At 36.8% G+C, this 14,347-nt stretch overlaps 2 protein-coding genes across 3 annotated transcripts; one reads left to right on the forward strand and one right to left on the reverse strand.

Moving 5' to 3' along the window:
- Positions 1-690: 690 nt before the first annotated feature.
- LOC146522701 (H-2 class II histocompatibility antigen, E-S beta chain-like) lies at positions 691-4,612 on the forward strand. Of its 2 annotated transcripts, none has more exons than XM_085153581.1 (6): positions 691-823; positions 1,025-1,297; positions 3,159-3,372; positions 3,453-3,520; positions 3,609-3,737; positions 4,308-4,612. In XM_085153581.1, exons 1-6 carry the CDS (start codon positions 769-771, stop codon positions 4,328-4,330), a joined length of 762 nt encoding a protein of 253 aa, XP_085009707.1. In that variant the 5' UTR covers positions 691-768; the 3' UTR covers positions 4,331-4,612. The 2 variants fall into 2 exon arrangements, with proteins under 2 accessions (XP_085009707.1, XP_085009708.1); XM_085153582.1 differs by having other exon boundaries at positions 3,615-3,737.
- A 2,021-nt stretch (positions 4,613-6,633) lies between these two features.
- Positions 6,634-12,950, reverse strand: LOC146522702 (polymeric immunoglobulin receptor-like). Its single transcript, XM_085153562.1, has 5 exons — positions 11,322-12,950; positions 10,857-11,192; positions 9,505-9,822; positions 8,292-8,557; positions 6,634-7,912 (listed from the first exon to the last, which is right to left on the reverse strand). Exons 1-5 carry the CDS (start codon positions 11,359-11,361, stop codon positions 7,829-7,831), a joined length of 1,044 nt encoding a protein of 347 aa, XP_085009688.1. The 5' UTR covers positions 11,362-12,950; the 3' UTR covers positions 6,634-7,828.
- Positions 12,951-14,347: the final 1,397 nt, after the last annotated feature.

The raw sequence follows: 14,347 nt of genomic DNA on the forward strand, positions 1-14,347 counted from the left end.
AACAGGATTACTTTTTTGGAACCGTAAGTAATTAGTTACTGATTTCTTTTTCAGGTAACTTGATCAACACTTTTCACCACACTTATATATGCAACGTAGTTGGACAGTCACATCATATTATGATAAAATACAGAAAAGAAAATCAGGAAGGGGGCAAAACTTTTTCACTTGTGATTTACCTTGAGGTCAGATCAAATTTCTAACTCTGTAACAGCGTGAGTCTGTGGACGGTAAGGAAGCTTTTACACTGTCAGTCGGCTCCTCTGAATCATATACTGTAGAATCACTGATTAAAGATCTGTAGAACTGATCAATAATGTCTTGACACATGCTCAGTCATCCAGGTAAGAAAATCTCAAAAAGTTGATTCTGTTTATCTGGATGTGACGTTTTTAGTGGGAGAAAGATTTCATCACTCATCCATGTAATTTATTCAGTCTATAAAGTTTACTTTGACTAATGAACATGATGAACCTGCTGGTTCCAGTATCTTTGCTTAACTATAGATAATATCACACTTTATAAAAGCCAAATCATTTTGTATTTAGTTTATCTTTATCTGAACAAATAAGTCACAGTGTTTCCATCTGACTGCATTAGTTAGAGAAAAAAGGGGTGTGGCAGGGTGGGGTTATAAACTACAGATGAAACCTTTTTGAGATAGTTCTTCCTATTAACAGGTGATGATGTGATCAAGTGACTATGTCATCTGGCTTTTAAAGCAGCTCTCAGTCAGACTGAGGCAGTTTGTTAAGAGCACTCAGGAACATGGCTTCATCTTTTCTCTGCTTCACCCTCCTCTTCATCAGCATCCTCACTGCAGGTATGATCAATGCACTGATCAACACACTCATACCAATTAATACATTCATCTTTGGTCTGTATATTGTTGATCAATACATGGTTCATTGATCAATAGACTCATCAATACAACATACAGTTTATACTTTATCATCTATTATACAGCAGGTATGATCAGTTCTCCACAGTCTGCACTTCACTGATGTTCTGTTTTGTTCTTCAGATGGATTTTTAGAGTATAGGGTGGATCGCTGTGAATTTAACTCCACTGCGCTGAAGCACATCGAGTACATCTACTCTCGCTATTACAAGAAGATAGAGTACATCAGGTTCAGCAGCAGTGTGGGGGAGTATGTTGGATTCACTGAGCATGGAGTGGAGCTGGCAACACTCTGGAACAATGATACTGCACGGCTGAATTCAATGAGACAAATGATAACGGCATATTGTTACCAAAACATTAATGTTCATGATCGGGCTGTTCTAGCTAAGTCAGGTGAGTGTGTAGTTGTGCAACATCATCAGGGCATCATGTTCAGCCACACAGTGACCAACACTCTGAATCACTCAGTTTAATCCTTAAACTCCTGAAGGTTTAAATTTGTTTAGAAATTTGGAGTCTACTGGAGTTCTGTTTCTTTAAAATTCAAGAAACAAAGTTTTTTAACAATGAAAAAAAATTTATTAAATTATTTCAGGATTAATTAAACCTTTAATTAAAAGTTAGAAAGTAGAAGATGATTTAACAAATATGTGTGTAAATACAGCTTGCATTGAATGCTGGTGGCAAAACTTGAGCTTCTTACAGTTTTTAGTGCCACAGTTAGGCTACGTTCACACTGCAGGTCTTAATGCTCAATTCCGATTTTTGGATCAAATCCGATTTTTTTGTCTGCTTGTTCACACTACAAATAAAATGTGACAGCAAACGCGCTCTAGTGTGAACGCTCAAAGCGGCCCGCTTGCACAAAAGAAGACGTCACACACAACGCGCTCTGTTTAGACCCAGAGCAAACAGTATTGTTTGACTGATGGCCCTTAATATAAAGACTTCGGACTTTACGTTTCCCAATTTTTGCTTTAAGTTATTTTGTTATTTACATAATAATGTAAATAACCTAATAATTATCCTTATTGCTGTTTTAGAGAGGAGCGGTGCTTCAAAGGATAGTTGCAGATTTCTCTCAGAATAAGCAGATTATGCAGTACAAATAAAATGTTCACGTTCCTCCAACGCTGTCTTCCCAAGAGTTTCACTGGATGGCCAGGAAGCATTTGCGATTTCTTATCGGGCGCTTCTCCGGCGCTGATAATTGGCGTCTGTCTTGTGTCAGTGACGTAAAAGACGGATTTAATGCGACATGACCATTCAAACAGCAGTCGCTTTCTAAAACATCAGATATGTATCGGATTCAGTACCACATACGAAAGTGACCCAGATCGGATTTGAAAATATCGGATTTGTGCCGTTCACACTGTCATACCATGATCGGATATGGGTCGCATAAGGTCAAAAAAATCGGATTTGATGCGCTTTCGCCTGCAGTGTGAACGTAGCCTAACTCTCACTGATACTGTTAGTGTCAATTAATAATTGCAATTGCCATTTTTGACCAGGATGTCCTTCAATACACATATTAAACAAATATGTAGGACTGTTTTTTTCCATTTGTGCAACATCTCTAAAATTAGAAATATCCTGTCTCAGAGTGACGCTAAAAAACTAGTTCATTCGAGAGAGTGATATTACGCCCCTTATGCCAAACAGAGTGATTTATGACTCCAATAAATTATTCATGAACTTAGGATGTAAAGGAAGTAATAAAATATGATATTAATAAAATTATGATATTAGAAATTATGAATTAGAAAGAGAAAGCTTATTTCTTCTGTATTGGCTTCCCTTCAGTGGCTTCCTTCTCCTCAATAATGAGACCTCATCTTATCTTAATGACCTTACAGTGCCATATCATGCCATTAGGCACTTCGCTCTCGCACTGCAGGCTTACTTGTCATTCCTAGAGTATTTAAAAGTAGAATGTGAGGGAGAGCCTTCAGTTTTCCCACTGTCACCAAAACTCTTGCTCATAGGGGTCATATGATTGTTGCATTTTTTTTTCTTATTTCCTTGTATTAATGTAGGGTTTTTACCTTACAATAGGCAACTGTTGTGATTTGAAGCAATATAAATAAAATTGATTTGAAATTTGCAATTCTAATTTATTTAATTACAAATAACCAAAATTATGCCATTATTCTGACAGCTAACACATTTTCTATAGGTAGATTACAGATGATTATGTCCCATTACACATAATATTGCCACAATGGAAATATAATGTCTGTGTGGTTTTTAGTTCAGCCCAGTGTCAGAATTAAGTCCAAGACCCCGCTTTCTGGTCACCATCCTGCCATGTTGGTCTGCAGCGTCTACGACTTCTTTCCCAGTGAGATCAAAGTGAGCTGGCTCAGAGACGGACAGGAAGTCACCTCTGATGTCACTTCCACTGAGGAGATGGCAAATGGTGATTGGTACTACCAGACTCACTCCTACCTGGAGTACACACCCAGGTCAGTCCACATTAGATCCAGGTTCATTTCCAGATCCAGTTCTGTGAGTGGTTTGTGAATCAGAGGTCTTTGTGTTGAAGGTCTGGCGAGAACATCTCCTGTGTGGTGGAGCACGCCAGCCTGAAGGAACCTCTGATCACTGACTGGGGTAAATACCTGTCTGTATGTCCACAGAAATATGTATTTGACTGCTCACCTGTCTGTTTGACTGTTGGCCTCTGTCTGTCACCTGTCAGACTCAGAGCCGTCCTCGGACAAATCAACTCCTGAATCAACCACGCTGATTGCCATCGGAGCCTCTATACTGACCCTGGGTCTGATCTTACTTTTGGCTGGATGTTTTCTCTACAGGTGGAAAGCCCCAGGTTAGACCAGGACTCACACTCACAGACCAGTTGGCAAGCGTTTATGTCAGCCTTTTTGTTAGCCTGTTTATGTTCTATATTCACTTTCTGCTAGTGAATTTAATTTCTCACAAGTTTAGACAAGTTTTAAGTCCATATTTAGGCCCCAGTCTACTTTCACTGATGCGTTCAAATGTGATAGATCCCAGCTATCCCTGAATAAGAGGTCTGGATTGGCTCTCCATCTAAAGGGCCTGAGTCTGAGCTTTTATTACAATTTTTTACTCTAATATTGCATTGGAAGCTAAATTACCCACAATCACATGTGTATTTTTGAACTCTATATTTTATATGTTGTCCTCTGATTAGATATTAGTCCCTTATTTAGACAACCTCAGCTGCTTCAGGCCTCAGGCATCTCCCTCTCAGACTTAAAGGATTTCACACCAGTTCAGACCTGTTTTTTAGAGCAGACCATGCATTTAAACTAGGGACTTCACTGAATCATTGTTGTTGATGTTTGATTGAGATCAGTTGTCCTGATGTGGATAAAGAGTTTCTTATTGACTCTGTCCTTATCTCTTTATCCAGATCATACTCTGTTTTTCAATTAATGAGGCAGGATCCTGATCCTAGTCCTGGCTCTTTCTGATGGAGTAAGAAGCAGCTGATTTGTGTGTTCAGCAGACTCATGATCTCTGGAATGGGCGACTCTGAACCTGATCCATGACCAAACTCATGTATAGATGTTTAATTAATGTCTTTGAACCACAATAAACATAACATTTCACCTGTGTGCTTACTTACATGCATCAACACATTGATGTCACTGTACACCAGTTTAAAACCATTTAGTGTTCCGGTCAACCAATTGGTAGAGCACATTTTCAGGCCCTATATCTAAGTGAGGCTTTCATTGAAATTGAGTCTTTTCTACCTAAATGATATTAAAATTGATTATTTGCCATAAAATCAGACCACTAGACCCATTTTTGTTTATCCATTGCTATTGATAAATCACATTAAGTGTTAGCACAGCAAGAATATGCTGAAATAATTTCCTCAGTAAGTCATTTTTGTAACTTTCTGAGTTAATATTAATAAATATTGTAAAAATCGAGAATAACACGTGGAAATCATAAATATCACAACTGATTACCTTTTAATCTTCATCGATGTGATTTTTTTTTTCACCTGAAAACCTAAAAACAATAAATGTATAAGCAATAAAGTGCACAAAATGCCTGATGTAGCAAATATTATGGGACTACAGATGAAAGTTGCCTTATGGCTGACTCTGGCATATTTACATATGATACATTTACATGATATATTTATTAATATTTATTGTTTCTTTGAAAATAAATTAATTAAAATGTCAAATTATACAATTTAAAAGTTATATTAAAATTGATATTTAATTATTTTATGAAGAAGCAGAAGATTTAATAAACAAAATAAATAAACAATTTGACAATTGATGGTTCATGTAAGCGGACAGCTAATGTTATCATACGCAGGTCTGTTTTTGATGTTGTTCTTTTAAATGTTTCATAGATATACAAGAGCCCACCTTTTGTTTTATGGTTGATACATTTGATCAGGTGCAACTCATCAACAATCAGTGAATCATTTAAAATGAATAAACTGTCATTTTTTTCAGTAAGTAGCCTTTGAGCTACAGTGTGGTCCAAAGCTTGTGCCAGTTTGTAATTGCAGATAAATACTCCCTTCTTTTTGGGCAAGTCATTTTCAAACAGGAAGCTCCGAAAGCCCTTTGGGGCTTAACAGGATAATAACATTATACCTAATGATAATGAGAGCAGAGATTTCACTTTAAACACTCTCAGAGACGTTTTGACATAAAAACAGAGTTACAGATAAAATACTTAGTGCTGCTGTCTGCTCTTCTTTAAACTCACATTCTGCACACACCAACATCCACGGACAGATTACAGATACACTGACTGAGCATGAGAGAGACACCGTGCACAATTTATATTAACAAGCAGAACAAACAGAAACAATTTGTAACATCTTTGTGGTTTTGCATGAACAACCTCAAAGTTGTTTCGACATCAGTCGTTCATGTCAACCAGCAGCTTCTTCCTCCTCTGAATCATTCACACTGCTGTTGACAGTCAATAAGATCATGTCTGTAACTGAGCAGGAAAAAGTGAGCTTATAGCGCCACCATCTGGACAGACAGGCTCATTTCAGCTCTAACTGTAGCTGAGTGTTGATGTTCAAACTGCAGCATTTCTGTGAGATTCTTTGAATGTTACTTTGTACATTTGGCGAAGCTGTTGCTGCTGTGATGCTCCTCCTCTATAACACTCATAAGTCAGTATATTACTGTGATATATACACTGTTTGTACCTGTTCTGTTTATTTCCTGTATTTAACTCTGAATCTGTTCACACAGATGATTCCTGTGATGAGAAGCTGTTATCAAATGATTTATATTCTCTATGAACTTTTCTGTGATAGAAAAGGATTCAAACTAAACTCAATAAAACACTTTCTAACTCTGTAAACACAAATGTGACTCTATTATTTCCAACAGTGTTAAAGTTGAATCAATCTTTATTTATATGGAGAAAGAGTTTGTCCTGAATCTGACATGTTGCTATTAAAATCCAAAAGTTTGTAAACATTTAACGGATGATTTAATCAAAAGAAGCAGCGCCCTCTGGCGAACACACATTCAGCTATAATGATGTATATACATTAACTTGTTTCTCTTATCGAGGCCGGTGTCTGACTGTAATGCATCCAGTCAGCTAAGCAGGAAAATGTCATGCTTCATTCATGAGGTCAAAGGTCAGTCAGTACAGCTAGAAGAAGGAAAATCTACAGTCTGACCTGATTCACTTATTACAGTGTATGCAAAAAAAGAGAATCACAACAACATAAGTCTTTTATATGAAACTTATATTATTTCACATTTTTTTGTTTCATAGAAATTATCAAATAAACAGAACCTGGAACAAAAATTAGAGTCACTTGATTAAAAAAACATTGGACATTACTTTGTGCTTAGTTTCATATTTAGTTCTGGGCTGTGACTGCCTGCAGTACTCCACCTGAATGCCTCCTTTGAATACACACTTCTCAGTCTGTTTCTCTATGCTTAGGAACAACATGTTGTGTTGTGAATGGCGTGTGTAGAGGGATCCAGCGGTAATTACAGTGTTTGTGATAAGCATTCAGAGGTTTTGGAGTGAGTCTGCCTCGATGTGCAACTGAGTTCCTCTTACAGAGAATAAATGTGCTGATGCTGAGTGACTGCTGTTCTTCAGCCTGTTGAAACCATCATGCACCTGCTCCCATACACTGCACATCTAAACAAGTAAGTGTTTATTTGTTTATTCTGGTTTTCTTTGTTATGGATTCTAAGCAAACCTCCTCCAACAACCACGTTTTTTTCCGCAACTGCTGGAGCCACAACACTTTGGCCCTCCCATATTGGTATGGTGCTTCAGACCAACCAAAGCCTTCTTCTTTAGTTTGACAACCTCCCTCACCACCACAATAAAGAACAGGACAAAGCTCCTCTGAGGGTGATGGTGAGGATGAGGAGAGGTAAAGTTTCTTAAGCTTTAATCAGGCTCAACTTCCTTTTTTTGGCCAGCTTGTGAACCATTTTATTGCATGTTAGAAAAAAGCTTTTGGTTTTCTGTTTCTGTCAATAAAACATATTTCTACTGATCTCTTCTTCAAATGTTTATAATGCAGCATAATAAGCATGTTCTCAGTGTTACAAAGCTAAGATTGCATATTGAAGCTTTTTTGCTACCATGCTAAATATATGTGAAATGCTAAATAGGTCAATAAAAATGGAAAACATAATGGACTCTTCCTGATCTCCATTAATTAAAAATCTTAGTACACTTACAGACGTTGCATTATTTTTAAATGTGGTACATAAATGTTTCATTCAGTCAGATTTATGGATAAAGAAAGAAGTCAAGAATACATAGAAAGAAAGTAACTGGAAAAAATAAGCTCAGTTCATATATATTTATATGTGTGTGGAACAAATTATATAAGATCCTAAACTTGCCCAAAGAGAAAAAAAAAGCATCAGAACATTAGCATTTTCAGACTTTTTACAAAGCAGAGTAGACGTGATCCTGGTCCTTACTGCCTTTATGTTGGGAGGGTGGACCCCAGTTCTCATATGTGCCAGACAACTGAAAATAAAACATCAACAACATAAAAGCTGAGGTTTCAAAAACATTATGCATTATCAGTTTCGTGCTATTAAAAATGAGAAGTACAGCAGTTTTGCTTCAGAGCAGAATACTGACAGGACTAAATGTGATTTCACATATTTAGATATGGTGAACTGATGTTTGTCTGGGAAGTAAAAGACATGCAAATACAGAAGAATCAACCTAATAACAATAACAATAAGAAGTACTAGAACAAAAAGATGTTTCTGTAACTTGGTTTGTTATTAAGTGAAAAAATATTTATTTTTCACTACACTTCATTAAGAACATCACAGTGATTAAACTGTGGTCACTGAAACCTGTATAAACAGAAAGTAAACAAGTGACAAAAACTCACCTCCATGTTTTTGTTGCCTGCATTTTCTCTGATGTTCAGTGCAGTGTTCCTCCTTGTCTTATAAATGTAGAGGAGCAGGATAAAAACAGCCATCAGTAAAACACCAATCAGAGACACACACACAACCAGACCCAAGGAGGAGCGAGGACAATCTGATGAAGACGTAGAAATCTTTGGAGTGAAACTCTGACTCTGTGCTGTTGTTGGTGGTGGTGTTTGTGTTGTTTTAGTTGTTGCTTGTGGTGTCGAAGTATGTGGATTTGAACCTGTGAACAATACACAAATTAAAAAAAAGAGTAGTGATACTTGAAAATAAAAACATTTGCCAAATACAAAATGCATCATTAACATTATAATGAAATCTTTAAATCAGATTAGAAAGTCATGGTCAGCCTCTCACTCAATCTCAGTGTCAATCCACATCACCTGATGAACTCAGACTCTTCAAAACATTAATTTGGAAACTTTTAGTGCACACTGAAAAAGTGAGGTTGGATGTTGGTGTGACAGATGGTTGTTTGGCACATGATTATATTGTTTTCCATAAAAAAATATTACATTCTGCAGTGTCTTGTACATTAACTGTAAAATCAGCAATCAACCGTAGCTTGACTATCACAAATAAAATTCTGTTCAGAATATAACACCATCATGCTTTTAGGCTAGAATTGATAACGGTCTGATTTTTTGAAATTCAGTTTGATTCATAATTTTCTCAAGCCACATTTGAGACACAGGTTTCGTCTGTCATTTGAACACAATGTCATCACCAACACAACTTTAACTGCAACTTGACTGTAACACTCGAATACATTTGGCCTCAGCTAGTGGCTATGATTTTATATGTATGTGAACAGACAGTTTTGAAGAAACAGAGAAAATTTAAAAGAACAACTCCCTCCAACAAAAGATTTAACATAGAGATTGTTTTGCATTTTTGCCAAATGTTCATTCATACAATTATGAGTCACAAATCTTCTGCTCAGGTTTTACTGCAGGATACAGGCATCTCATTAGAACTTAAATAAATTAAGGTGTTATTCAAAATAACAAAGGAAAAGATACTAAAAAAAAGACACTGAAAAGAGACAATAGCCCCGACCGTGACAGTGAGTAACAGGAGTCCTCAGTTTTTATGTTATTTTATCCTACTGAATGACAAAGCATGCTATTGTTTTTGTTTTAATCACATATTTCTTACCATCCTACTTACCAATGACAACAAGACTGGTACTGTAGTATGAATCTGGAGACAGAGGGTTTCCATAACCACACCTGTACCCTCCTGTGTCTGACTTGGTCAGCTGTGTGATGGTCACATACAGTCCAAACGCAGATCCTGCTGTGTATTCAATGCTGTATCTGCCACTCACAGATTTGTTATTGCTTGTGTCAATGAGGATCTCCCCTTCATTCTTACACTGATTCTTACAAAAGAACTTCCTCTGCCCATACACAGTATAGGCACATCCCAATGTGACTGCTTCTCCCTCAGTTTCTGTGCGAGTAAAACCAGAGTTTTTATCCAGATCTGTGAAATAGAAGAACATGAATTAGTCTGTACTTCCTGTAAGCTGTTGTGTCACATTTCCTGTAGCATGTGTCGGATTATAATATTATTTTATGCCATGTTAGACCCCTAATTAAAGATTGTGAATTATTATGTAGTTTAAGTTTGCATTTTGCTCCTGAATTAGAAGAAGGTGATAACTATTACATTTGTTAAACTGATTTGCATTACATTAGACTGCTGATTTATTGTGAATGAATGATATTGTTTTATGATGCATTATACTGCTGAGTTAGAAGAAATACTGTTCCAGAAAGTCATCGCCTTATTTGTCTGGTTAGAAGAGAACAGAGCATTCTGCCCCATCTCACCAGGAGCAGATAAACAGGGAGCCAAGGTCGTAGCTTAGGCGCTGTGTGTGAGAAAGAATGTGAATGTTTAGGCTTTTATGATTAGGTGGGGGCCACTAGAGGCTATAAGAGTTTGATCAAGGCTCCACCATTTTGAGATCTGATGGTGTCTGCTGTATGGTGTCCATCTCCCATGCGTGTGTTCATTAAATCATCGTTTGACTTGACCCGGCCGGACCAGTGTTGTTATTTTGGTTTTCCTCTTGTATCCATCCCCAATATTTGAATCCGTAACACATGTAAGCATGATTGATGATATTCTGATTTTTATATAAAATCAGTGAAAATCTCAGAAAACACTCACCTGACCCTGGGCAGGATCAGTGACTACTGTACAATAACATTAGCATATTTAAAGAAGCCATTCAAAATGTTACATTCACATAATGAAGATTTGGAAGTACAGAGGGCTGACATTTCATCTGCTTTATTTAAATTGTCCCATAATATCAAATGTTTAGCCACTGTTCAATTTTGGCAAACAGAACAAACTTCTTGCTTCTATTATTCTTGATCAGAGATGTTAACTTGGGAGGGTTTTGCTTTTAAAACCAAGACACATCTGATAATGTGATGCTTGTAGGTGCAAGTACTTAGGGTAAAACACATGGACAGAAACACACACATACTTTAGTATAAACTCACCATTTGAAACTCTGACCACAAAGTCTGAGTATGAATCTGGAGCAGAAGATTTTCCCAAACCACACCTGTACATTCCTGAGTCAGACTTGATCATGTGTGTGAAGGTCACAGACACAATTCCTTTTCCTGAAGATCCATCTTTATACTTCATGCTGTATCTCCCACTCTGAGCTGTGCTTCCATCTGTTTTAATGAGGATATCTTCTGTTCGCTGACATTTTTCCTTACAGAAGAACTTTGTGCTTCCAGGTAAAGTTAAGTGGCAGTTAAGTGTAGCATTTCCTCCTTCAGCTGCAGACCAGATATCGAGCTTTGCCTTGACGAGCACAGCTGGATCTGTCAGATAAGAATAATAATAGTAAGATGAATATCAAATGTGAATATGTGCATTTTATAAAGTTCCCTTAAAAAATAAAAATAAATAAAGAGCAGCATGAAAGAAACAATGAGGTAATCAGTCCTCACCTGACAAGAAAACAAAGAAGAGAACATGGAGGATTTTCATTTTGGTTTTGATCCTGATGCAGAAAAGTTGTTAAACTTCAGAAGAACAGCTTCTGACACTTCACTCCATCTGTGTCTGTCAGATTATAAGACAACTTTTTAGTCACTTGTTCCCTTTTTTTCACTTCCTTATATTTGTTCAGTTACACCCAAAACATGCTAATGAGGGTAGTGATGCGATGATACAGTGTACATGTGTACAAACATCAACATCATTAATCTACCTGTATGCAGTTTGTTCATCATGAAACATCTTTGATGCTGTGATTGTGAATGAACAAATTTCAGATTAAATTTGACTTTGTGACCTTGAAATACTGCTGATGCAGCTTTATGATGAAAGGGGAACAGAAAGCTGACAAAAAATATTTCATGCTTCTGGTAAATTAATTTTAGCTTTCCTGAGTTTCGCTATAACTTATAAAACTCCTCGTTTCATTTTGGGGTTTGTTCAATTTGAGGAACTTGTTTACTTTGTAACTGTTTACTTTGTAACTAAAGGAGTTTCTGAATTTTGAATAATGCTTCTTGTTGAATATGGAGTTGAGGAGGTGCTTCACAATTGACTTTGGAACAGCTGTTCTCTGTCTGACTGTCAGAATGACCCAAAGTACAACTTCCCCCCCATAACCTTTAATTTCTGAAAAAGCCAGAGAGAGTGAAGAAACAGCAGGTCTCTGTCCAAATAATGGGACACAAGCTGAACTCATATCATGGCAGCTGAAAGTGTCCAAGCAGCCATTTGTATCGACAGGAGTGACATTCAAAATCTTTGAAACACTAAAATGAAGTAGCTTTATTAAGTGTGGTTTCAGCTTTACTGAGTCATTGGACAGTGGTTCTCTGCAAGTGATCTGTGAGATAAGCATATCATTTTGAGGAAGTCAGTTTATTTAAAGAACATTTTATGCTACCACAAAGATACTGTACTTTTATGCACAACTAAACTACCCAAAATATCCACTCAGCTATTAGACTGCTGCATGTGACAAGTTTACTCTTTGTGACATCAAAACAACACTTAAAGAAAATGGATACATATGAATTACATGTCATGTCATTGCACATGTCATCAATTTACTTTAGTGTAATCCATTTTTAAATACTGATATTAGGTCTACTCAACCAAGGCACTGTCATTATAGTGTTACATTTTTAACATGTTCAACCCCCCAAATATGTTTAATCCTAGTCTGATGTTAGGTTGCTTTTACACTGCTAGAATTAAAGCTTCTAGATCACAGATTAAAAAGTCTTACTGGACTTTAAGTGGGAAATCAACATGTAGCTTCTGGCCAACCAACCATATATGATGGTGCTTGACAAGCAGCAGAACTCTGAAGTTGTGATAGATGTGGCAATGCCAGCAGAGGGAAACTTGAGGAAGAAGGAGGATGAGCAAATAGAAGAGTACCAGGGACTGAAGGAACAACTGGAGCAAATGTGGATGGTACAGTCCAGAGGGATCCCAGTGGTAATAGGACCATTGGGAGCTGTAACCTCAAAACTGGAAGAGTGAAAGCACCAGATTCCAGTCACAACATCAGAGGTCTTTGTCCAGAAGAGCACAGTCCTACGAACAGTTATGATACTACACAGCAAATCCAGCATGTCCAAATTAACACTGTCAGATTTGATTTCAACACTTTTAAAGTGTCTATATGGGTCCACACCAGAGAGTGTTAATTTAACTCTTTTTGGAGAGTTGGTATGTTAACTCTGATTTAGTGTTAAACACCAAATCTCTCTGGAGTTGATAATTTAACACTTGGTGTTAAGAGTTTATATATTAACTCTCAAAGAGTATTTTAGTTTAACTACGTAAGAGTTATCTTCTAATTAATTCTAAAAAGCGGGAATTTTACTGTTCTGAACTTCTAGAAATTTCTTTTGGAAATAAACATTTACTAAAAAGACGCAATGGTTTTTGAAAAACATTTATTCTGAACTGTGCACCACAATTTCAAAACATTTTCTGAAAGATGTAACAGTGTACATGTTCTCACTTTCATTAGAATTTCGTTTATCAAAAGGTCTGACATAGGTGAGCTGGTAAATGCAAATAACAGCATTCTCATCACTTATTTCAATAAATACAAAATACAATATGCATGTCCTTCATTCATCACTTTGTGGAACTGCAACGCACTTCTGCTCTCCCCCATATTCCATCTTCACAAGCATATCCTATGTGGAGATTGAATAAAAATTAGTTGACACTAATTAATGGCACAAATCAATTGCAGCACAGTAAAAAAAAAAAAAAAAAAAGGAATCCTTTTTGAGACATTACTTGTGTAAAGTATTTTCCCAAAAGATAAGGACACAGGCAACAGGTAATACTGAACTAAATGTAAAACCGTGTGCACAAAACTCTGGAGGGATCTAAATGCTAACGTAGAACCCAGTCAGGACATCTGCTACTGCTGTTTGCTCGTTTTTTATGGGAGATCGTTTTCAGGCTTCAAGTAGCACCATTATACCAACATTTCACATTCTAGACATTGTTTTAGGTGTATTTGACCAAAAAATTTAACCGAAAATTCACATGCAAGCTTTTTTTCAAGGCTGTGGTATTTGCCGAAAACAATACCTTTCAGCTAGCTAAAACAGCGAGCGGTGCTATCAGCGAGCAACACGGCTAATGCCTTTCACACAGCTTTGTCTCAACTCCAAAGAGCCACAGAAGTAAAAGCTAATAATAATAATTGAAACAATCTTTGAAAAAATGACTTACCAAGCATGGCAAACAACTCAAATATGTAGAGCAAAATGTTCTGAAACGGCTTCACTTCAGCTTCGATTGGAGCCGTGCTGGGGGCGGAGTCTGTGAATTTACTCTATTAGTGTCATAGCCCCTGTAGGAGTTCAGAGTTAAGAGGTCAAGAGTTAATGTTTCCATTGTAACACCTCCAGATTTGAAATAGAAACACTCATTTTTAACACTCGATTTTAACTACTATCATTTTACACCTCAGAGTTACATT

The sequence above is a fragment of the Neolamprologus multifasciatus genome, chromosome 3 (genome assembly GCF_963576455.1).
Source record: "Neolamprologus multifasciatus chromosome 3, fNeoMul1.2, whole genome shotgun sequence".
NCBI lineage: Eukaryota > Metazoa > Chordata > Actinopteri > Cichliformes > Cichlidae > Neolamprologus > Neolamprologus multifasciatus.